At 35.0% G+C, this 26,197-nt stretch overlaps 1 protein-coding gene across 1 annotated transcript; it reads left to right on the top strand.

The window, feature by feature from the left end:
• Positions 1 to 11,684: 11,684 nt before the first annotated feature.
• opn5 (opsin 5) lies at positions 11,685 to 25,959 on the top strand. The gene is made up of 7 exons (XM_085937817.1): positions 11,685 to 11,708; positions 16,656 to 16,796; positions 18,187 to 18,306; positions 22,956 to 23,126; positions 23,210 to 23,544; positions 23,628 to 23,869; positions 24,466 to 25,959. The coding sequence occupies exons 2-7, from the start codon at positions 16,670 to 16,672 to the stop codon at positions 24,530 to 24,532; spliced, it is 1,062 nt and encodes a 353-aa protein (XP_085793943.1). The 5' UTR covers positions 11,685 to 11,708; positions 16,656 to 16,669; the 3' UTR covers positions 24,533 to 25,959.
• Positions 25,960 to 26,197: the final 238 nt, after the last annotated feature.

Genomic DNA, 26,197 nt, shown 5'->3' with positions numbered 1-26,197 from the left:
GTGACATTGCTTCTGTATTTATACACATCATGAAAACTCCCTTCCAAATTTCCATTTGTAGACGCAAGGCCCTGTGAGACTTATTTCATGCTCGTCCTTTTCCTGGAAGATATTTTCAGAGTAGAGAGAGCGTTTATAAGGAAATGCGTATAAGTATGACTTTGTTTATCCTTGTGTGGTTAAAAAAAAAGTTATACATGTATGTGTTTGCGGGGTGGTTTGATTCAAAATGATTAAATCTCAATTGGCATGACACCCGATAAAAATACTCATATCTGTATGGTATAGTATGTGTTTCAAATCATTGTCACAGTTTAAATTGTATTAAATGGGTTCCTTAATGTGGCAGGATTGTGGATTGGTGGTTAGCACAATCCATTCACCTGAAAAATAAAAAAACAATCATTTTTTATTGTTTTCACAATATTTGAATTTGCAACTTATGCATATTCAATTAAAGGTAGCTATCATAAATAATAATAAAGAAGGCAAGTATAGCCATCTTTTAAAAATGAAAATAAATAAATTGTAGGACAGTGAATTTGTTTCAGCCTGATTATAATTTAATGCAAAAGGTTTCTTAATTACGTCATCAAAAATACACCAATGCAACACATCCAATTTATATTTGAATATCTCTCCATTACACAAGTTTTAAAAATGCAGTTGTTCTTATTAATTTATTGGTGAGTAGTAAGTGCAACAACATTCTTCCATTACTCTGTGATAAATATAACCGGCTTTCCAATCTCAGTGCGTCAATAGGTTGTCATCTTTCACAACGGAAATTGTTTCTCTGACTTCTCCGGATTAAATTCAACAGCAACTACTTTTGTCAATTAATTTTTTTATTTCTACCTATCTAAATAGATGCGTCCACCTGTAGCTTGATTTATGTCAGACTTAAAATATTTTATTTATATAAATACATTATACAGACATGACCAGATCAATAAGGAACTCAAGATTTATTGATCTATACATTGCTTATGTAAGATTGATATATTATTTACACAAATCGGTTTTGAAATAACAATTGCAACACCCTGCAAATATGTTGACCCCATAAAGCTTATCAAAACCGATTTCATTTCTTCCCTTCTCTCTCTTTCTCTGATACCACAAAATCATCAACATCCAAAATGAATGACTGAGGACCGTTGTTATTTTTCAGTTACGAACTAAAAGCACTTTAGCACCTCAGGTCATTTTCTGATTTTAATCCGGCTCTTTCAGTACAGATACAGTATAAAAAAAAAAGCTTGTCAAGTTATATAAAAGCGACGCTTTATTTCAACACAACACTATAAAAAAAATGCGTAAATTGGCTTAATTACTGGAATATGGTGTCAGGAAAATGAATTGCATCTTCAAGTAAATACAGTTGCTCTTGCACAATTCAATGGTCGATTGCGGAGGCTGTGGATCAGTGGGAAAGCAGACGTCAATTAACCTAAGGCTCCGCTGTTTGATTCCCGTTCCGACCTAGTCATGTGTCGTGGTATCCTTGGGCAAGACACGACCACCCACCTTGCCTCCAGTGTCACTCACACTGGTGTACGACTTGGGTGTGAATGATTGGTGGTGGTCGGAAGGGCCTTAGGCACGTTCTGGCTGCCACGCTTCCGTCAGCCTGCCTCAGGGGAGTTGTGACTATGTCATGGAGTTTACCCCCCACCAGTGTAAAATGTGCAAGCGTATGAAGAATTAATCCAGTTACCTTGGATCCTTCAATTTTTTTATACTTCTCCCTCAAATGACCAAGCATCACACTAATGTGCTGTAAAAGATGTTTTTTTTTGTTGCTGTTTTCAACCCCAGAATTTTATATATATTTTTTTTTCTTCTTTTTCTTCTTTGAACAGGACTGTACCATTGCCAAAGGTAGAATTTTTGTGTGTCAGTGTTCTAAATCTATCCATGTTGGCTTGGAGCAGCTGCTAGCAAGTAGGTTTAACCTTGAGGCCAAATTTGAAGCTAATAATTTGCTTCATTTTTTTTTTTTTTTTTCATAGATAAATCTTTTGCATTTGTGGGAATTAAAAATGTTATGCAAAGAATGTTTGATTGAAGATAAGCTAAAACAACATAACATTTATTCAAATTGTAAAGTTTATAGGGAAAGAGTACACTGAAGAATGCCGGCATATCGAATTCTGAAGTTTTTAATCTCCCCCCCCAAAAAAATTGCAAGTTACGTCCCCATTTCAAGATATGAATGACTTTCATTGTGGTGATTCTAGGAAATCAATTTGGTATTGCATCACAATTTCCATGATCATGTATTCAGTCAGAATCATATGAGCAAATGTCGTGTTTCATCTGCTCGTGTTATTGCTACAGGGGCATTGTTAAAGAGCATAAAAATACAGCTGTTCTGTTTTTTGGTTATTCTTCTATTTACTCTAAAACATTTCACATTTGAAAAAAAAAAACAAAAAAACAAGACTTTTCACCATTTAGTGCAGTGAAATGAAAAATAATTTACTGTAACAATAATAGTCACTTTGACATGAAGGATGGGTAATTTTGTAGCAGCAGAACAACAGTAATGTTGGACCACTTGTATTTTTCAGACATGACCACTTGAAAACTAATCTGGTTGAGAAGCATGATGTATTGGGGGCTAAGAATAAAAATCTGCAACCAACAATACAACCAAATCAATCTTTGCATCTTCAGAAATCTTCATTTGAAAAAATATATAAGATTGTATACACCTACCAATGGCAGTAATATTTTAGTGTACATTTGCTTGCTTGTGTACATTGCGTGAACATTCGCTTGCTCGGAAGTCCTCAAACAGGCTTACGTTAAATAAAAATACAAAGTATTGTACAAATGATAAATACCAACATGTCACAAGACATTAATTGCTTTTATTGAGCGCAGTCACAAGAATAATACCTTTAAGTGAAGATGGAAATTAATGTTATGATTTTTATTTTTTTATTTCTGACTCATTTGTCTCCCACCGATGTAATGAGTCAAATAAGATTTTTGTTTACAGCTATTTTCTTTTAACTGTCGGAAAAAGCTTCAGGCAAAAGGCAGAGTCTAGACTTTTCAGAAATTCAACTTGATTGCTTGCTGTTTATGATGCCTTAGGTTAGGTGTGACCTACATAATGCGCATCACTAATGGTACATTTTAATTTTGTAGAAATAGAGTCACTGTTTGAAAATAGGAATACTTTGTAGGAATAGAATGTTGGCTATTGATGTTACCTACTTACTATATATCACTTGTGTCAAACTCAAGGCCCGGGGGCCAGATACGGCCCGCCACATCATTTTATGTGGCCCGCGAAGACACATTGTGCATCAAATTCATTACTAGAATTGCGAATTGTCTTCACTTTTAATATATTCTTAAAAATATTTGACCAGTTTTTACTCGTGTGATATGAAAACGAGTTCTTTTAGTTTATTGCTACAATGCGGCCCGTGAAAAAAATGAGTTTGACACCCCTGCTATATATGATGACCATAATTAATAATAATAATAATAATGCATAACAATAACTGTTAAAGGTATTTAAAGTAAATTCGTTCTTTTTAAAATTGGTATCAAACTGGTAATTTTTGCATTAATCAGTCCACAAGAGGTACTAGCTCTCAGTTTCAAAAACATTGGGATGAATGGATGAATGGATGGAGCGAGTCATAGCTCGTGTTCAATATTACTTTTCAACTGCTTATCTTTTCGAAAAAAAAAATTATATAAAAAAAAATACAACTTACGTTACGGTTCGAAATGACTGTTTGGGTTGTTACCCTCTCATCCACGTCAATGCACGATGCGCTCGTTCGTCTCCTTTCATATTTGGCATCAGTGACTAAACTAGATGACACCTGCGGTAATACGTCTCAGGTGTAAGGAACAAAGAGCAGGACCTCCACAGATGAGAATCCTAGCAACCGTTGCTAGTGTAACCTCAGGAATGTTTCAGGTCGCAGCTCATTTATTTTCATCCCCACTGACATTTCAAAGCCTGTTGAGTGCTATTTGATTGTTGCTTTTGTTTCCAGTTATCGTCAAACCATTACTGTGGGGGTATTATTCCATTTCTGAGACTGAGAGTGATAAAAAAAACAACGTGGATTTTGCCAACTTAATTCATATTCCACAAACGAAACGATCCGACCACTTTGGTTTGACTAATTGGGCTGCACGTATTACTTCAAAGAAAAATTTACGGTTGACTTGCACTTAATGATTTTCAAGTCTTTCCAACTGCTGAGATTGAGCTTCAATAGCCACCTTCATGTCAATCTCCGCTTCATAAAGTTTCTTTATTTTACATTCCGGCTTGTCAGTTTCATCATTGAAAAGAAGAAATAAAATTACTCAAATAACATCATTGGCAAAACATAGAAATTCGGAAATATTCACCCAGTTGAGATTTTCTTAACTTTTCCACTGATGTGAGAGAAGATTCACTTTTTTTTTTTTTTTTTTTTTTTTAAATGGACTGTCTGACACTTTTTTTTTCACACCCCTCAGACTTGGTCACACTTTCCTCATGACATCCATTATGTCCACACTAGTCAAAACTCAAGGGATGGAGTGTAAATGGCTTTTAGATTCTTTAAGTTGAATGACATAATATTTGCCTCCAGCCAATGTCATGGCAAGGACATCTGTCAAACCATGTAAAATTCAACAAGAATGATTTCATCAATTCTTCCAAGATTCTTTTGCTGCCTTTCAGCAAAGACAATTGCTGTCTTTTCAAATCAAAGCAAAGCCTGTATGCCAGTGTGGGCTATTTGACAAAGTTATTGTTGAGAGTTTTTTTTTTTTTTTTAATCTTACAGTCTTTCCAAATAAAACAGATTTTTTTAAACATTTGGTCTGTCTCAGACTACAGAATAGAAGGCCAATTAATAGATAAATAGTTATGTTATGCTTGTAAGGGACTGGATGTGTGTGTGGAGAGGGGGGGGGGCTTGTTTTCATCTAAAATGTCTCGTTTGTCTCCAATACATAAGACAATTAGGTCACGTGTTAGTTATGGAGAATCTCATGACTCATTCTCTAGTATCTTGTACCAATAGACAGTAATTCAATATAGATGCTGTTAATTTGCATTTTTCCATTGACAACAAAGTGTGTACAAATCCAAAATTCTATAAAAAAAATATATATGTATGTGCTTATATGTATATAATTTTTGAAGCTTTCTGTGCATTTTTTATGCACCTACCATGATATTCACAATCTCCCCTATAGTTGTGTAACAACATGTGCGACAGCAAACTCCGTGCTTCAGCATATGTTTAGTGTATTTGGCAGAGGTCAGGTTGACTTCAGATTTTACAATATACAACATATAAGTTTTGCTATTCTTACATGGTCTGTGGCAGTGGAGATTCTATTTTGTTATAAGATATTTTTCATTCATTACCTACAGCAACAATCATTTAAGGCATCTTCTGACTACTTTGGTAAAATGTGTTTAGCAACTGACATTAGTTTCTTTGCTTAAAGTCTGTGTTTTCATTCATTAAAAAAAATCAAAGTTCTTTTAAGGTTAATCGATTTTGGTATACTTTTCTTTTTAAAGGATATAATTGTATTAAAATGTCATAAATTTCACATTGTGCGGTACCATGTGATGCTATGATAAGGGATTTTGACTTGGTTTACTTGACTAAATTTCCCCTCAAATAGTTTAACTCGACTTAGACTTTATTCATCCCTTGGGATTGCTCCCTCAGGAAATTCTGGATCCGGTAACACACACAGAAATAGTACAAAAGAGAACATGAGTTACAATCCAAAAAATAGAGCAATAATTAAAGTGTTGAGTGAGAAAAAATAACAGTAATAAATTGTTTTTCCACTGCTTTCTCAGATTTGTTGGTTGGGCTATTAGGGGGAATAAAAAAGAAAAATTATTTTAAATAATTTACAAAAAAAATTAATGGAAGAGTGCTGTCATTCCAATCAATGTGTTTTGGCGACATTTTTGACAATTGATGCTGTGAGGCTTCCCCCTTTTTCTAGTTTCGGATGAGTTTGTTCTTGCATCGTGATTCCCTTCTCTTAAAGTATATTGACCTATTTTGTGCTTTGTGTATCTTAAGGCTATTGTCAATTTCCATTCAGTAGAGCCTTGAATTCCCATTTAGTGACACAAAATGTGTTGGATGTATGAACTCAATGAACAAAGAACATCACGTTGTATTTCTGCATGTAACCCAAGGATTTTGATTTGCGTGGAGCCTTCTTTAAACCAAAGTGTTGACAGCTGAAATAAAAAATGAATGGATGAATAGACTATATTGGGAACATTGTTCGAGAAGTTATTGACAAAAATAATGATGAAGCCATGCTGTGCATTTATTGATCATAGTGAGCTTTGATTGTGGCAAGTTTATTGTATTATAACTAGGCATATAGTTCCAGAAAAGAAAAATAGTGCATCACACGTTTTCAAGTTCTGTACTTTTAAAGTCATAGGTGTTATGGTAGTCAGCTGCAAGCAACACTTTAGAAGTGCTACCACAGGTTGAGCTCACATCTGTCATTAGCGTGTCCAAGGCTAAATATGTCAGGAAAATTATATATATATATAATATAATTATATTACATTATATATATATAGATAGATAGATAGATATATCCATTACATTAATTGCTGTAATGGATATATATATATATATATATATATATATATATATATATATATATATATATATATATATATATATATTGCCATTTAAATACGTTTTTAATGAAAAATGTGTCTTGTGGAAGCGCTGTAAGTAAATTTTACTGTTGTGATGAAATGCTGTTTGACACTACTTGAGCAAAAAAAAAAAAAAAAAAAAGTATGATCGAGACCTTGGAAAGGTGGAAAATAAATAGCATACCAGATGAGACACATGTAAATAGGCTGTGAATAACTGGATTTACCAATCTCCTCCTCATACATTTTTGGATTAATTTATTCCACCTCAATTTAAAACTACACTTGTCAAAACAACAGCACAAAACCCATTACAAAATTTACCATACATAGAAAACTTTGATAGAAAAATCCTGTTGAAGTAATAGAAGTGTAAATCGATTTTTTTTTTTAATTATTATTACCTGTCTCGAATAAGGTGATTTTCTATCACACTTTTCAAAGGCTAAAAATGTCAAATATTGGTTGAATGGAAATGAAAGCTAAAAGATTGAGTAAGGCCCATATGGTAGAAATCCCTATGGCTTCCTCGTAGGTCAACATACTGTAAAATCAATTACCTGTGGATTCTGGTAGACTTTCAATACAACAAGGAGGAAAGTCTTCTTCAATTGGAAATAAAAAATAATCCTAAATGGTCACCATCATAAAACATTGGCTTTTCAACTCTTAAGAAACAGCATCCTACTGCTGTGAATAAAAACATCAGTCTTTAAAACACTGAGTAACAACAGCTTCCATTTTTCCTTTATCATTTACAATGTTTTTACTACTTTAAACTCAAGTGCAATTCTAGCCATGATTTTCGCTCCGCTTTCTTCTTCTGGTTGATTGCTGTAAAATGATGGCAAAATTCTGAGGATTGACTTCATCATGTGATGTGCCCATTTTATCAAAGGTTCCTTGTTGATGAAGTGGAAAAGTAATCTCTCGCCTCAATGGGCTGCTATCCGCTTATTCTCATTTTTTTGGCAGACGTTGTAAACGACAAGGTCACCGTGGATCCGGCTGCTCACTCTCCTCTCAGAGAAATATTTTAAACAGGTAAATTAAACATAAAGAATTGCCAAGTGTTATTTTCATGAGTCAAAATGCAATTGAATGCGTCTGGCCGCAAGCGTTGCGCTTTTCATTTGGATTCCTGATGTGGAGGGTCGAACAGCTGCTGCTCTGGAGGGAGTCTCGAGAGACATCCGAAGTTTCCAATAACATCGCAATAACTTGCTAATTCGTAGCCCAATGTTCTTCGCTTAGAATAGTTATAGTGACATTTGCATGAGGCACAGCCTGTCCCCAAAAACCAAAGTGCACTTTACAATTTATGTTTTTTAATGATAGAACGTCAGAGACCTTACGTAAGGTCAACTGGGAACGCTTATACTAAATAAAGCGGAAAGTCTCATTTTATTTCTATTGTTTTATTTCTGTAGCTCCTCCAGAAACATATGGTGATATTTATTGACGGTGTGAAACATGTTTACAAGCATACATCTCAAAGCACATTTTTTTTTTTTTTTATGGTGGCAAACCATATGTTGGTGTTTTAAAGGAAAACATGAGAAACAAAAGTAGCATTATTAACAGATGTGGTTCAATTAAAGGTGTTTAGAATCACAATGTTAATAAAACAATATAAGATTTCTCTAATACTGTGGATAAAATCAAATAGGATCTCATCAGGTATTAAATTGGCAATAAGTACATGTTTGATTGGAGATACCAATATGATGATCATTTGTGATCATGTGAAAATAACCAGAAACATCATTAATAATCTCTGCCCTCTCAACTGAACCCCTGCTTCCCCTTTGTCATTCCAGGTCTGGATGAGTCTGCTGCCATTTTGTCATTCTTCTACTCTTTAAGGCTTGTGATGCTCAACAACCTTATATCACCACAGAATGAGTCAGTCTTTATTATTTTTCCTGTGTGAACAATTCACAGTTGATGTTTTGCCAACCTTTGACTTTTATCTTTTTCAATGACTGTATTTCAAACTTTTACAGACGATACATAAGTTGGTAGATGACCATTGACTGAACCTGATCTCCATTTAAGATGTGAAAGGCAGGTGTTGCGCAAAAGAGGCCATCACAGTGAATAGAGTCAAACGCCTTCACGCATGATGCGTCAGAAGGTAAAGTGACGGTAAATAATACCAAACATCATGTTGAGAAAATGCATCAGTGATGTAACACTTTGCTGTCATGAGATTTATCTTGCACCACATAACGCTTACCAGTTAGAGAGCCATCAATTGATTGCTCTTTACCATTAACACCACTTCTTCAGTATGATGTAGTCCATAACACCCCCAAAGTAAATCCTTTAATCCTGTCACAAGGATTAGAATATTCATTTTCATTGGGATCACCAATGCTGAATGAAATGGCCTTTTTGTAAATTATATTTGGGCTATTGCTTAAATATATCGGAAATTACCATCTGTTTCTTACGGGTCGTGACAAAAGTTATTAAATGAAAACTAATGAAATAATATTTTATAATTTTAATGTGCATAGGTCTCAGCCAAAAATGTTTTCAGCAATGTGCCTTTTGTTTCATGACAGCATGACATTTGGATTATTTTGCAATCCCTTCGAAAATAGGTTCGTTTATTGGACGACATTTTAGTTTGTCTTAATCTTTTGGTTGAAAATGCTTTTTAATCTTTGTCACAGTCAGTGAAAATTTAAGCCTTTAGTCTAATTTTATTCACATTATTTGCCATGTTTTAGACATTCACCAGCCCTGCATGTTCACAAAATTACAGTAGCTAAACCAGCTAACATTAGCCTGACATTAGTATCTCATTTGTGCCAAGTATTATGCATAAAACTTCCTATGAAATTTATCACAGCTAATTTTTCAGTACCCAGTACATTATATGCATCATAAGACATTGCAACAAACTAAATTATATGTATGTTTTTCTTTTCTCCGTTGATGTTGACGAGTTGTGGCACACATCATCCTCTGTAATTCAATAATTCAGTTTCTGTCCATCTGTAAGATGTCACCGGATGTGTCCTCGATTTCGCTTGTGAAACTGTCCAAGCATATCCCATCAAAGCTAATTTTTTATTTAGCTCGAGGTGTCATGCTCAGTGACCCAGACTCAAGAAGCAGAAATACTAGCAAAAAGCAAAAGAAAAGAGCAGAGACCAATCAGAGTTCGCGGCACTCTTTAAACCGGACAAAGATGTTTTCAAAAATGAATTGGGTATTCATCCTTGGAGTACATGACCAAAAGTGTTCACACTCATTAGTTTGATTTGAAAAGGTCAACATTATTTTATGTAGGATTTTGCCTTTATGTGGTTGATACTTTGCTTGGGGTTAGGGTTAGGTTTGAAAACATGATAATCCATCCATTGCATTCATTTTTGAAAAATGATTAATCCTCCTTATGGTCACAGGAATGCTGAAGCCACTCTCAGCTGACCGGACGAGAGGTGGAGTTGCAGTTTCTCTTAATAGATTTGATAATCAGAGATATAGCAAAATATGTCTTCCTTTGGGGAAGACAGTGCCTGTTCATTTACAATTTTGTATCAGAGGGTAAAAGTCGGATACTTCCTGTAGTTATCAGGGAAGAAGGTACTGGAGAACACTGCACAATCTGTTTTGCAATCCACCATTCTAAATCATGAAACATCTCGCCAGTTATCCTCACCTACCCTCACCGTCTATTGAGTGTGAGTGAAAGAAAGTTAAAGGCAAACAAAACAATATATGTCAAAACATTCTTATGTCTTTCTCTTTAAATCTACAAACTACTTATTCTTAAAAATTTGTTTCAAACTATTCAGGAAAATATTTTGACTTATATCAGTCACATATTTTTTCTAGTACAGAAGTTATAATTCATGGTCTTAAAAATCTTCTGCTCGTACTAAACGGATCTGGATCGTTTTTGTGGATCACAAAGCTGATGTACAAAATTTGACTTTGCTTTAAAATGTGAGTTTTTTTTCTTTTTTATTTATTTTAATTTTGGCTAAATCATAAAGAGGGCACACAACATGTTTACTGACAGCCACATTCGGTTAGAGTTGTGCAGGTTTTATATATGACGTCAAAATGGAGTTGTGTAACACAACTAGGCCCCCCCAAAAAAAAAACACACTAGAGATTTTATCTTCTCTTCTTTTGTAATCCAACTAAAAGGATTGAACTGGCAAAGTGACAAGCTCTATAGTTCCTAAGATATTAACCTGTGAAATGAGGATGTGGAGGCTAAAGTTAAACGACATAGTAATGCAGCATGGGTTGCCTCTGGCATTTGTATCTCATGTATTGCATTTTGAATATTTTGAATATTCATTGATTACACCACCCTTCTATAAAAATAAATATTTGCATTACAGTATTTTCTGTGTGAGAATGTACGGATAAATGTTAATATTATGTGTACTTGTACATATGAATGAATGAATGAATGACAGACAGAAGCTTGTATAAGTCAATAAACAGAATTTTTTCTTTTTTTTTTTTTAAATAAGGTGTTTACGTCAACGATGGGCAACTTAGATGGATGTCATGGGGTGGCACTTTTTCATCAGTGCTAAGAAGAGCCATATAAGACCAAGCACTTCCTAATAAGATTTAAAACCTTTGTATTATTAGTTGTAGTAGACATGACAAAAATGCTATTGACTGCTATTTACTTTTACTTTGGAAGAACCAACCAGAAGTAGCTTTGTCTCGACTCAGGAACTTGGCAGCTGGTACGTCAAAGCGCGCACAGAGACTGTGAAGAGTTGATGCTGTGGTACTCCCCCACGCAGGGTCAGAGACGATAGTTCAGCAAAGAGCAAACGCTGCATAACGGGACTATTTGACTTTTTCTTTCTTTTTTTTCCATTTATTGTCTTCCCATTGTCACTTTTTTTCTTCAAGCACTTGCTTCCAACGTGAAACAATTTATTTTTCTTTTCCAGCTTTTTTTTTTGCTCAATAAATCTCGGCGGGAGTGACTAATGACCGATCATCAAAAGTTGAGAACAAGGTAATAATTACTCAGATGTTCATTAATCAATGTTTATTTTATTTTATCTGGAGTATACATGTTACTAACAGTACTTACTGGTTGATGAAGCTCCCCCTGTCACGTATGTATACACAACCCGTTTCGTAATCCAACAGGTAAATTTATGATGTAAAAATAATCAAGTAAATATCATGTCACAAGATTTTTTTGCGTATTATTAGATCCATGAACTAAAAGTAATAAATGTACTAAAACTAATATGGCTCAAATTTAATTGATTATTTTGTGGTTGTCTTGAACACCAAAATGCTTTTAAGCCACTGAAGATTGATAAATAATATTTGCCGTATTTATGTTTTTTTAAAAACACTTGACTAATTTTTTACGGTGGTGCATTAAAAAAAAACTTTTATATAAACTTTCCTCATTCACATACTTCTAGACCTGCATCAACACCTATTGTAACGGAACCTGATTTCATAAGTTAGTTTATTTTATTTTGATGGGAAAAGGTCAAGGCTTGCCATACTTATTACTACTTGCCAATGAGACTCCTAAACTTCAACATTATTGACTTGTCACTGCCATCCCAACTTTCCAAAGACCATTTAACCTCAACCTCATCAATATTTTGAAACTCACGTAATGCCCCCTCTACTGCAAATATTTTTTTACAGACCATAGTAATCTGCATCTTTTCTCAAAAATCAATGCTGTCAGTTTGCTATATCATCCTGGCATCCCAGTGGTGCAAAAGGATCATTGAAATGACCCGTTAAATTGACAATAACAGTAATTGAAGAATTTATAACTCATTAATATTTTTATATTTTATGTATGGAAATGATAGGAAACGGCAAAAGGCGAGGAATATAATTAACACATTAAAAGAAATAACAAGAACTGTCAAAATGATGGCCCTGATATTTCTAGTGTTGAGGTCAGCTCTTTTATACAATATTTATAACACTGTATGCTGTTATTTATTCTGTTTCAATAAGTTGCCAGAAGAGTCAATTTGATGTGCAATAAATACTGCACAGTGACTGCATTGCAGTGGGTAACCGCCCCGCTACTTATAAAACTGCTCAATTGTCCTCAACGGTAAACAACATAATTTATTGGAGATCAGAGACACAGACTCTGTATGCATAATTTTCCTTGATGTGGTTAGTAGACTACAGCTTCCTTCTCGTTCCTCCAGAGCCTCGTAAGTCCAGTCCCCTGGGGAAAGATGAAACCTCATATTGTGCTTGAAGTATATGCCACCTCACATAAAACACATTCAGAAAGATCTAAAATCGATGTAGAAAGACTCAGCAATCAATAATTTATCGAGACGATCAAAGAAGCGCTTTGGGTTTGTTATTGTTTTGTTTTAGTTGAGATATTTACTGCTGATGAAAATCATTGCTAGAGGTTTTTTTTATTTGATTTTTATATTTGCCTGGAAGGATTCAATTTTGCAATCATTTGTTTCTATTTGCTTTTAGTATATGTTGAGGAAGTGTCACAAGGAAGGTTATTGTTTTGGAATAAATTTGAACGTATGTTGAACTCATTAATGAATGGCATTGATCGGGTTATAAACATCATGTTTGCTTTTAACGGCAAATAAAACTAACAAAGCAGCCTTTGTCGTGGACACATAGAAAAATTCCCCACAACTCAGACTCATGGTGACTTCCAAAAAATTATTCTTGAGAGTTTTCCGCTATATATAAAGTAGTATTTTGAAGATAACCATTAACCATAAATAGATAGGACGTATGTTCTGAGCTGCATGCCAATGGTGATGCGATGCTAGGAGGGGCAAAGCATTATTGTGTGTGTGTGTTTGTGTGTGTTTGTGTGAACAGCAAGAAAACCAGTTGGGGGGGGGGGATGCTAGCACGTTGCACACAGACATTATTATCCTGTCTTGTTAAATACAAATAATCTTCAATATGCTGAGACTGCTCATCCTTCCTTGCAACCATGGAAGAAGCGAGTCACTTTATACACGCTTTAGATACAATTTGATGATGACAACAGAAGGAAATTTGAAAAAGAATCTATTAAATTGACCCTTTAGGATGATTGCAGTTGTTGTGATAGTGGAGGCGTTGTGCTTTCAACAAACTCCAAAGGCTTCTCTTTTAATACCAGCTGCTGGCACCTTGTTTGAAGTAGAATTGCTTCTTGCAGTTGTAGGTTAAAAAAAAAAAAAAGGATTTTCCAAGCCTAAGGTCGGCAAAACAGGAACCACAAAACACATTTGACATCTAAAGTGAAAATAACTACTATTCATTCAAACGAATTAATTCATTTAATAACTTAAAACGTACATATTGTATTTGTAAAATTATAGAAAACATTAATTTTTTTGCTGTCGACCCTTTGAACCAAGTGACAATCGTGAACTTGTGCAAAACTGTGGAAAGTTTTACTTAAGGAAAATATGCAACCTTTCGGAAAAAACGTTTCGTAAACATCAATAAACGTTGCATGGTACGTGTGATTGAAGTATTCAAGATATAATATAAGAACATTCTCGGTTGATGTTGAGATTGTATTCTTCAAAACAATACCGAAGGACAAGAACTCTGTGTATGGGCACGGGCAGTATGACAATATTGAATATATATATCATAAAATTATAGAATATAAAACTATTCAAAAGCGCCAGCTCGAGGAGCATATACATTTAGTTACTAGCGCACAAACATGTCACGTTTTCTTTTTTCCCACACTTATCAAACGTCCTCATTAAACAAAAATTAGCAGAACTTGTTTGATAAAACTGTTCAAGTCTATTGACAGGATTGTGAAGTACTTCACTTGATGAAACTTTCGGGTATTGTAAGGACGCGAGGATAAATTGAAAAACATACTTTGAAATAGCCACCAGTCAATTTATAGGCAAATAATTATTCACACTCATGATGAGTTTGAACTGAATCATACTGCTCGATAAGAAATCGTACAAGCGAACCACAACGCCGTCAATCAAAATCCAATTGCTATATACAATGCATAAATAATGGAAGTCAGATCTCATTGCAGTTGATTTTGTTGTTATTTTACCAATCCCACGCCTCGCAAAATATGAAGTCAACACATTTGTTGATGCCCTTTCTGGTACGACAATATCCGGCGTGTATCGAATGCATTAAGAGACAAACCTCACTTGCATTCAATAGATTAATAAAACATTATTTCAATGGAATTGTCATTGTTAATATTCATCAAAACATTGAAAATGCGGAATACATATTTGCTTTTGATTGTTTTTCACTATTGTTTTATGAGAAAAAAAAGTTTGTTATACATTCAGTTTTCAAAGTGTAATACACATTTTTTCTGTACTCTATCTGAAAGTAAGGCAATCAAAATGTAATAAACAACATTGCATTATAGTTTTGAAATGATACTTTATTACATTGTAATTCATGTTTAGGTTTTTATCTTTCACACAAACAACCTATAACATGTAACCTTCCCTGTTGCTCATTAGGGATAGGAAAATAATTTGTGCTTAGATCCATTGCGATGCAGATGTAAATGATTCCGAGTCAATTATGTGGCTAAATGTCAGTGTTGTGTCTCATTGTCCCAGAGGTCCTCAAAATAATTTCCAATACAATAATAGGCAGGGTACATCATTACAAACAGCATTTACCGTCAGTACATGTGGGAAACGAGTTAGTATAACAAGTAGTCTAAGTGATTAACTCACTTCAACCTTGACCTCAATTTTAGGCCGGTTAAAAAAAATATATGTATGGAAAAAACATTTTTGGGAAATTTATAAATAGACACATTTGTTAAGTGTTCAAATTTATTGTGATTTTACATACTTGGTCAATTTAGTACCCAGTTCCTTGTTTTTCCCCCTTAAGGTTTCTTTTCTGTGTCCAAACATGAATTTTTATGCAGGCCACCAGAACCCTCCAATTTGTGCAAACATGATTTGTAGTCATTGCAAGCATTCATCTTCTTCTGCTTCTTGAAAACGGTTCAACAAAAGTGCTTGTCAATTTCTTCTCCATTCGGTTAGGTTACAAAAAGAAAAATTGCATTTGTGAAAGTGCATGTCTTTCACTCAAAATGACAAATTTCATTTGCTGCAGGTTCAGGCACTGTCTGAATGAATCTGCATATAAATGTCATGAGTGTCATTGGATAAATTCCAATCACATCAAAGACTCCAGGGGGCTTCTTGGCTAACAATCGAGATCTGTTTTTCCTCAGAATTTTTGCATATTTTGTAATATATTCATTGCCAAATGGTGTTCTAAAGTCATGACAGCAATTAATTGCCTTAAAAACACATCGAGCCATAAAAGTAATAAAAAAAAAGCCATGATAACTGCAAAAACAAATAATTTAATGTAATGTATGTTTTAGAAAAAAAATGTAATCCTGATATTCAAATAAATTGTTGTGCATGCCAATTTCTATAGGTTGGCATTTCAGAGGTTAGGCAATTTCACCAGTTGTTTATTGAGAAGACATGATGATGATCTAACTGTGTCTCCAACGGTAAAGGGGCAATAAAGGTCAAGGCTGTTAGGGGAAGCTGTGGTTGCAAGATATGAGATTGCTGATATAAAATCTCACACGGAGAGAGCTTGAGTGCAAAATCTCAAAAAGTCACTCTTGTGACAGCAGGAGAGTTCAAAAAGTGCACTGTAAATCAACTGGTGAAGTCCGAACTTCCCAAGTTAGTGAGGTGCAAGCTGTTTGATTACAAAAAAAGTTTCCCAACTCCGGAGAAAATAAAAGTTATTTATAAAGCTCATATTGTGTGTTATGCCGGAAGACAGAGGCCACATATGGAGAGAAAGAATTGTGAGGAAAAAAAGTCCCTGTCTACAGCCTTGAGGAATTAACGGGTGTGATTAGACATCATATAAACGTGGAAATCATATATATATGTATTTTATGCAAATAAGCAATTTTTGATTTTTCTTCACTTTACAGAAATCCCCCCACTGATGGCAGTGATGACGAATGAGACACACCCATCATACGTGCCCCATTACCTCCTCCGTGGTGATCCTTTTGCCTCCAGACTCTCAAAAGAAGCAGACATTGTTGCAGCATTTTATATCTGCATTATAGGTGAGTTTTAAAGGTTCTTGATGACTCACTAAAAATAAAAAAAAATACATTCACTCTTAATCCACACAACAAAACCATCCAACACGACTATTATTTGCAATCACAAAGCACAAATAATAGCGCTTGTCTGGAGATAGCCTCACAAGAACATCTTTCGCTATCTTTGCTATTGATGAATTCCAAGAAGAAAAGATATCGATCATCCTATATTGCTTATATTGACAACATATGCATTGTTGGTTTCACTTGAAGCCACGGTCAAAAGATAATTTACTATAAAGGTTGGCATGTGCAAAAAATGGGTGCATACATGAATATGCATGCACACAGATATGGAAGCTGATCTGCTAATCAGGCTTAACCAAGAATCCTTCTGACAGATACATATATTGTGGATAGGGTTTATCAATTTGCATATACCCCTCCCACAATGTATGCATAATTTGACACATGTAAGTTATCAAACCTGAGACACATTTTTGTAGTAATTCTCCACGTTTAGAGACCAGAGAGGAATTGTTCCGCGTGTGTAGTGTGTTGCACAAATACTTGAAACAGGTATTCTAATTAAAGATTCTTAGTTATAGTTGACTAGTAGTAGTAACTAGTAGACTAGTTAAACTGAGTTAGAACGACATGGATGCATACTTAAATTGAATACGTATTGGAATTTAAACCAAAAAGAGTGGACATACTGTTCTTCATTGGTTTTGGTGAGTTGTGTTAATGACAACTCGATTTGGTGTCATTAAACGGAGCAGAAAAACAAACTATGGCACAAATGATCATATATTTATTCTTTCTTTTTTTATATTTATATATACTTCCAATTAAAGAATGCTGCTTTACTTGTAGATTGAACTGGGCTCATTATTCCTCTTATTTTCGTCACTCCTCACAACGTACTTGTTTTGACTTGTCAGCTCTATCACCAACTCTACCTCAGAATCGCCTTAAATAAAATTCGACCCAATTTATCAGCCAATTAGCATCACTTATTTGCTGTTGACAAAAACAACCAGTAAAAAAAATCCACCTCTCAGTTAAAGGACTGATTTGTTTCTAAAGAAAAGAGCAATTTAGTACTGAACTGTATTTGTTCTTAATACTTTTTTACTTTTTTTTTTTTTTTAAGTGGCAGCCTCTTACAGCAGCTTCGTTGTTTTCCAACTCTTCTTTGCTGCTGTATACTGGAATTTCCCCATGTGGGACTAATACAAGAATGTCAAGTCAAATGGACATTTCACAGTCTTCCCCTGACCTGAGATACATTCTTGGAATGTGGGAGGAAGAAAAAGCCATCTGAAAAACACACCAAATTTCACAAGCCCAGATTCAAACCATAATGTTATTGTTAATTATATATTTAACATATTGTTCTCTCTTACAGGTGTTATGTCCGCAACAGGGAATGGATATGTTTTGTATATGACGATCAAACGCAAAACTAAGTTGAAGCCTCCAGAGCTTATGACTGTGAATTTAGCCATCTTCGACTTTGGAATATCAGGTACTTTTAAATTTTTTTTGTTGGAGCATTAGCGGTGCAACACAACACAAATATTAAATCATTTTAACCTAAATTTTGATTTAGGTTAAATCAGGTTACAGCCTATTCAAACTATTATACAACAACATGCTGAATAAAAAAAGTTAGTATGAATCTGATCATGCTAAATAAAAATGGTATTAAAAATCGAATCACGTTTTCAACGTGTTGTTTTTTTGTGTGTTCGTGTTTGTCGAGGTGTCTGATAAACCACATACAGAGTTCTGTGTATGTGGTTCATCAGACACCGATTGCTTGGTAATGAAATTCTGACTCCCAAAGGGAAAATGTAATTTATGCCTTCTTTGGAAGTGCTCGCAGGTTCATGACAATTAATTTACTGAATGAATTTTGAACTAATTGTTATTTGTTTTTCCCATCTTACCAATTGTATTGCTGACCTGATAACAACATCATGGCTATTTGTTCATTCTGAAAAAGTATGTCTCATGATGACCAGACAGTTTTGCAACAAAAAAACAAACAAGTCTTGAAAATTATTTTCTCCTTTACATTAATAAACTACGAAACTGTGGGAATACAGGATAATCGGAATACGACTTAATAAAAGGGAAACAAGTAAAAAAAACAATTTTACTGTAGCACGAGGAGCTTTCAAGGATGAAATACTCGGACATCTCAAATGGAGATAGAACCAATGCAATCAAACAATCATAATGAGGATGCGAATATTTCGTGTTTTATAGCAACATGTTGAGTTCTACGAGACACATAAAATGACACATCTTGATTGATTTAGCAGGCGGGGTTTGAGATTGGCATTTCTACTTTCACATGCTCTAATTTCTTCGTATCGGCAGGTTTAAAATACTACTGTATTTTTTTTTTTACAGTTTAGTTGAAACCGAAGAGTTATTAAGAATTAGTTGGGCGCCTCAAGCTTGACTGCTTTCCTAACTGCTGCATTTGTTTTTGTTTTTCCAGGTACTGTTGAAATGTCACAGTTGTTAAAATACCATGCGAATGTAGGTCATGTTTTGTCATTTGTATTGGAAAGCCTTGGCTTAAATTCTTTGTCATTCTGGTCTGGTGGGAATCACATGGCACTTTTTGGCATGATGGTGTATTCAGATGGGGCTTGTTTGCTTGATAAGTTCAAAAAACACAATGCAAATACTCATACTCACTCAAAACGTTATGATAGAATTTGCCTATTTTGCTATTCAAAGTTGCTTTAACAAGGTTCCAACAGACTTTCGAGAAAATGGTACTCAATCGTCTATGTCGATTAGTTCATGTCGATTCTTGGGTTAGCTTAGCAATTAGCAAGGCTTCTCTGTTTTTTCCCATTCATGACGATACTTGTCAGAAACGTCTAAATTATTTAGCACAAATAGTTAATCATGGTAACCAATTGAAGTTTACTGAGCTTACCCTGGCCTCTGACTACTCATACTGCCGTGTTAATGCATTTATCGTGCTTTGTGCTTAATCTAGTTATCAGGAAAAAAATGTGATTTGCTATTCTTTATGTTTAGATAAGGCACAAAACATCTTATTTTGGTCCTTGGTGTGCTTTTCAGTCCCTTTAAAATAAATACAAGATGCCCAGCAGGATAAGAATCTACAAACACATATGTTCTTGTGTACAGTATGTTTACATCCTCTCTGTTTGTCTTTTAGCATGGGTTGTTTGCTTGGCTTTGTTCGTGGCATAGAGAAATGTGTAGTCTATGTGTGTCTGTTGGTTCTGATCAACTTCAGTTTGTGCCTGGCTAGATGGTTTAAGAACATTCGATATTGATTTTAAATGGAGAGTAAACTGTGGATCTAGTGTCTTTAGAAAAACAAGGCCAGATTATTGCAGCGGACACCCTCCTGAGTGAATTTAATGTTGTTTACTGCTATTCTCTTAGTTGAGTCGCTTCGAAATGACTCATTTAAAAGGCCATATCTCATAAATGATATGGTGTGTATTTTTCATTCTTCAGTTTTCATCTGCTAATCATCGTTGGTCTTCTTTACGCCACTCGCCTCCATCATTCTAACTCTTCCTCCATTTGCTCTTTGCTTTTTTACTGCAGATCGCAATGTCATCCACAAACATCTCAGTCCATTGGGATTTCAGTCTAACCTCATTTGTAAGGCTATCCATCTCTATCGCAACAGGGGAAGAAGGCTTAGAGCTGATCCCTGATACAGTCTTACCTCCATCATATATTTTTGTCACACCTCCTGCAGATTTCACAAGTAGCTCTGCTATTTTTGTACATGTCCTTACTTCTCTGCTACCCCAGATTAATTTCTAACAAGGAACCTTATCCTAAGTTACCTCTGTTGAATGCTGTACCCTGAATAGCCTTCATCTGTTTGAAGATTAAAAGTTTGTATTTCCGGCCATTTGCAGCAACAGTAACCTCGAAAGCACGGGTGTCAAACTCAAGGCCCCCGGGACCAGATACGGCCCGCCGCATCATTTTATGTGGCCCGCGAAGACAAATTGTGCATCAAATTTGTGTCATTACTAGAATTGCAAATTGTCTTCACTTTTAATACTATCTTTTAGAAAAAATATTTGACCAGTTTTTACTCGTTTGATTTGAAAAAGAGTTATTTGTCAGTTTGTTTTGGAGCTTTTACTGTATATAATATGAGATGCTCATACATTTATTTGGGTCGACGGTCATAATGGCCCTCCGAAAAAAGCTATGACTACAATGCGGCTCGAAAAAAAAAAAATTGTTTGACACTCCTGCTCTAAAGCATTCTAAATTTTAATTAAGAGGAAGAAAAAAAAAAGCACAGCAATTGTATTGTGCTACGCATAGAGCCAATTAAATAGTGTCAGAAGTACAACTGTTCCATTCATGCACAGGCGGTTTGCATATCGCATGACGAACGTAGACGGCTTTTCTATAAAAAATATTGTGCATAACTTGAAAGGTTTGTATAAAGGGCTGCTCATTGCACGGCATGATAATATCCAGCTGTTGCTTTGAATCACACAACTGTTTGCGGCGCAGAAAAAAAACATTCTCAACAAGAGCCTAATTGACTTTTAGCGAGAGGCAGTGTACGCCACCAAGACCTGACGCGTGAGCAGTTAATTGAAGCTATTACTTTCATTTGCACATTGTTGTTATTTTGCACATTGATTCATTGAGTTGTGTTTCACTCGCTCGGCTTTGGTGCTGATACCATGGCTTTGGTTCCTTCTCAATAATAGTGTGACTGATTGGTCATGATGTGACATCTCAGCAAGGAAAAAGGATTTTGTATTTCTGTTTATTGGAGTTATGCATAGAATGTTTGTCAATGTACATGGCTTCATAAATTTCAGTGGTCTTTATTTGCCTCAGTTGTTGGTTTGTATGTAAAAGCCTGAAGCAGTGGTGTCCAAGATATGGCCCGGGGGCCATTTGTAGCCTGCCATACTATTAAACATAACTTCACAAGGGCCCACAATGCTATTTTTTATTAAAATATATTAAGTTATGGGCAGCATTAGAAGTGTAACTGTTGTAAAATCATATGCAAAGACATAATTACATTTAGATCTTAAATTGTAGCAATGTTTCTCTTCATAACACTATGGAGAATAAAGAAAATGTCATTTCGGTAAGAAAAAGATTTTACTTTCTGCTTAGTGTCAAGGTCAAGGGTCAGCTTGCTACAGATTGAAATAAAAGAATGCGATCATGGGTTTGCCTCACAGCTACATTCCAAGTAGTCCCTGCTCTCAAAAAAATGTTTTCAATATTTTGCCTTGTGACTGATACAGTCACATTAACAATCTAAATGAATTGAGTTGCATTGAGTAGATTTATTGTGCTGATTGCACGAATAATCGCCATCATGGGATGATAACGTAAATCTCTGCGTGTCACACGGCTGCAACTATCTGATTACCGTAGCGGAGATAGATCATGTCACAAGCAAACAGGAGACCAGAGATTTTTCATTTGGAATGATTTCAATCTGAATAATAAAAAAGTCTTTGTTACCCCTGCTAATGGATTTAAAAACAAACTACATACCTTTGACTTTATTCCGTTAATTGAGAGATAAAACCTTCATGGTGTGAGAAATATGATCTCTGTCGGTATTAAAAAATGACTGCTAAGTGTTTGATGGGAAAATAAATGTGCAAATATTTATCCGATTTTAATGTTGATATGCAAATTAAAGGTTGGTCTTATATTTTGGCTGTTTTTCCACATAAGTCACATTTTCTGAAGCTGTAAAATTTAAATGTCTGTTGAGTAAACATTAACTCTACCACTTGTCAAATGGTTTACCCTTATCTTTAAATGTAAAAGTAATTTCGATTTTGCAGTCATGGGAGGGGGAAAAAAAAAAATTCTGCTACTGATTTTGTCATCCCTATCAAAATCACATTTGTTTTATTAATCTAAATCTAAACATGATTGAATCTATGAGGAAATAACAAATAAAGAAAATACTAATCTTATTTTCCATACTTTTACTCTTTACCCTTCTTCTGCTTCTTTTTCCTCTTTTTGCATACCACCATTACCCTTGACAAAACTATCACACATGACTATTTTCCTCATTACTCCTTATCGTTTGTGTGTCACCCTCTATTTTTCCTTTTACACCCTTTACATCCCACTTCCCCTGTCCTTTAGTGACAGGAAAGCCCTTTTTTGTTGTTTCTAGTTTCTCCCACCGTTGGTTATTCGGTTGGGACGGCTGTCAGTTCTACGGCTGGGCAGGCTTTTTTTTCGGATGTGGCAGCCTTACCACCATGACGATGGTCAGCCTGGATAGATATCTCAAGATCTGCCATCTCAGATACGGTAGGTTATTGATATATATATTTTTAAAGCTGCCAATATAACCACCAATAACTAATTCTACCTCGTTTATGTTTAATATACAGGGACTTGGTTGAAAAGGCAACACGCCTTTCTCTGCTTAATCTTTGTGTGGATATATGCCGCCTTTTGGGCCACCATGCCACTAGTAGGCTGGGGAAGCTATGCCCCAGAACCATTCGGGACCTCCTGCACCTTGAATTGGTGGCTGGCGCAATCCTCTGTAGCCGGCCAAAGTTTTGTAATGTCTATTCTTTTCTTCTGTCTTATCCTTCCAACTGGAATTATGGTCTTTTCCTATGTGATGATTATCTATAAAGTCAAATCATCTGCAAAAGAAATCTCACACTTTGATGCCCGAATCAATAACAATCAAAACCTTGAGATAAAACTTACAAAGGTATGTAAAAGATACATATTTGTTACATTATTATAAGGATGATTTACAGTGCATCTAAATGACTTGTATGTGTTCAAACCTAGGTGGCCATGTTGATCTGTGCAGGATTTTTGATTGCCTGGATCCCATATGCGATTGTGTCAGTGGTGTCGGCATTTGGGGAACCGGACTCGGTGCCCATACCTGTGTCTGTCATTCCTACTCTTCTTGCCAAGTCCTCAGCAATGTACAATCCAATCATCTACCAGTTAGTGGACCTGAAAAACTCCTGTTCACCTTTCTGCTTAAAGGCCCTGGGGAAACGCAGGCCTTTTCGAAAGTCCAGGTAAAGAAATATTTTTGGTCATGTTCACAAAAATCTCGCTTCTCCCATTAAAGGTATCGTCTGTTAATTGACGATTCTAAATTGTCTCAATGTAAGATGATTTACTTGCGCCCTATAAAATTGAGTAGTTACAGTTTACGATGCACAGCATCTCCCTGGAAGTGTGACAGAATTATATTTGCTGTGATTATGCATACAAACGTGTGTCCTTGGATTTTTCGACACCATGGAAACAAGATTTCTTCCTGACTATGTCTTGGAGAATGACAATAACCTTAAATGTCTATTGTAGAACAAATAAGGAGTTGAAACGAGTATTTAAGCACAGAGTGGGCTTGGAAAAAAAGGTCTCTGGTTTTTAATCAACGTTAGACTTGAAACAGATTTATGAGCTATAAGATATGACATAATATAGATTCTACCCATAGATTTCGTCCCCATTTTTCTTCTATATGAATAAATCATGAAAAAGAATAATAATAATTCAATAAAATCTTTAACTCGTTCAGTCCCATTGACGGCTATAGACGTCATTTATATATAATATATATATTAACTGTGTTGGGTTAATGAATGTCTGCATCTTGTGCTTGCAGATTCTACACAATTTCTGGCTCAATGAAGGACACACGAGCACCCAAAGAAACTCAGGTTGAAATGTGAGACAGAACACGTGGGCTGCTTGCAACAGTTTGTCTTCTCCCCCGTCCGTTTTGACCTTCACTTTGCCCATTCACACGCTGCCTATCGTCAACAATGTCATCATCAAGCTCTTATCATTCTCCCTAAATTATGATTACCTCGTTTACACCCGCAACACAAACTCTGTGTCCTTCCTACAGGTTCTCTTCCATCCCAAAAAAATATTTTCCAAGGAGGTGATATCGTGAAATGTCTTGACTCAGTTTTGTAGTATTTACATATAACATTATATATTTATATATAACAAAGCTCAGGACTGAAGATGTTTTGGAAAGGTTCATTGAAAGTTAGAAATCAAGTATGGACCAAGCAAATGTTAGATTAATGATTATTGCTGGAATTATAAGAAAACAACAAAAGTAAAACAATAAATACAGTACATGGTGTCTGAGTCCACATCCAATTTGTTATACTAGATCAAAATTTTGGGTGTAACTATCAAAGGTTTGTTCAGGCTGTTGTCTTCTGTACTTGTGTACAAAATAATGTTTGAACTAGCACTTTAGTCCATCTGGTTGTGTTCTTTGCATTTGAAAGAGGATTTGCGTCCAAGAGGTGAGTTGGAAACTGTCACAATGCAGAACTGGTGAGAATTCAGAGTTAAGTCCCACCAAAAACCTCACTAAAACATATGAGTGCACTTTATTTGCAAAAAATTATTTTGTATGCATTAGAAACAGTTTAGTTTCACTAATACTTTTGTAAATTGTCCCGATAATTTTCATATGAAATTGTTCTCTATCCTGATTTGAGGGTTGTTGTTTTTTTTTTTAATGATTCCATATGCTTATCTGCTTTCTTGTGTTTAAGATTTAAACCAAAAAAATACATATAAAAATACAAACATTGTAATTTGTTAATGATGACTCAGTACAACAATAAATAGGAATCCCTCAAAATTCGGGATCTGGTTCAGCAATTTATTAAGTATTTTCCGCACTTAAAAGACTTTAATTTTCTCAAAAACCAAAGGTGCGCCTTTTAAGGGACATCATTTGTGTGGACCGTGTTACAAAATCTGTAAACGTTTTAATATGTAGGCGGAATATGTAGACCCGATGAACCAATCAGAGGAGATTACATTTTACATAGATCGGAGCGGTAAACCAATCAGAATTTATCGGCGCCCTATGTGTAGATTAAGTGCATCAAAGCAATTGAGTCTGCGCCTTATGGTACGGAAAATACGGTACTATATTTTAAAAAGTGATATGAAGGTTAAACGTGAATGGAATATTTAGGAAAAATCAAAACAAAATTTAGTGAGGTAATAGAAGAATAGTGACTTTTGTACGTTCCTCTAAAACTGTTTTTATTTTGCTTTGTTGTAATTAAGGCACTGACAATCAATGACACTAAATATACTTATGTGTATTAGGTTGTGTTGATAAAAGGATTTGATAAATATAGATCTGGATTTCAAAAGTGATGTTTACATGATTCACATTTATCTTCAGTATTAATTTAGCTTTCCAGTTCACTTTAATACATGAAGCTTCTACTCATCAAGAAAGTGAATAAGCATATACAACAAAATGAACAAGTTCTTTTCGAGTTGTTTTTTTTTTTTTACATGCTTAAATGCTGTTAACAACCATTTTCAGTATTTCTTTGATCATTTTCACG

The sequence above is a fragment of the Syngnathus leptorhynchus genome, chromosome 18 (assembly GCF_054491065.1).
Source record: "Syngnathus leptorhynchus isolate UIUO chromosome 18, UIUO_Slep, whole genome shotgun sequence".
NCBI lineage: Eukaryota > Metazoa > Chordata > Actinopteri > Syngnathiformes > Syngnathidae > Syngnathus > Syngnathus leptorhynchus.
The sequence above is the reverse complement of the archived record's forward strand: the minus strand, read 5'-3'. Positions and strand labels throughout refer to the sequence as shown.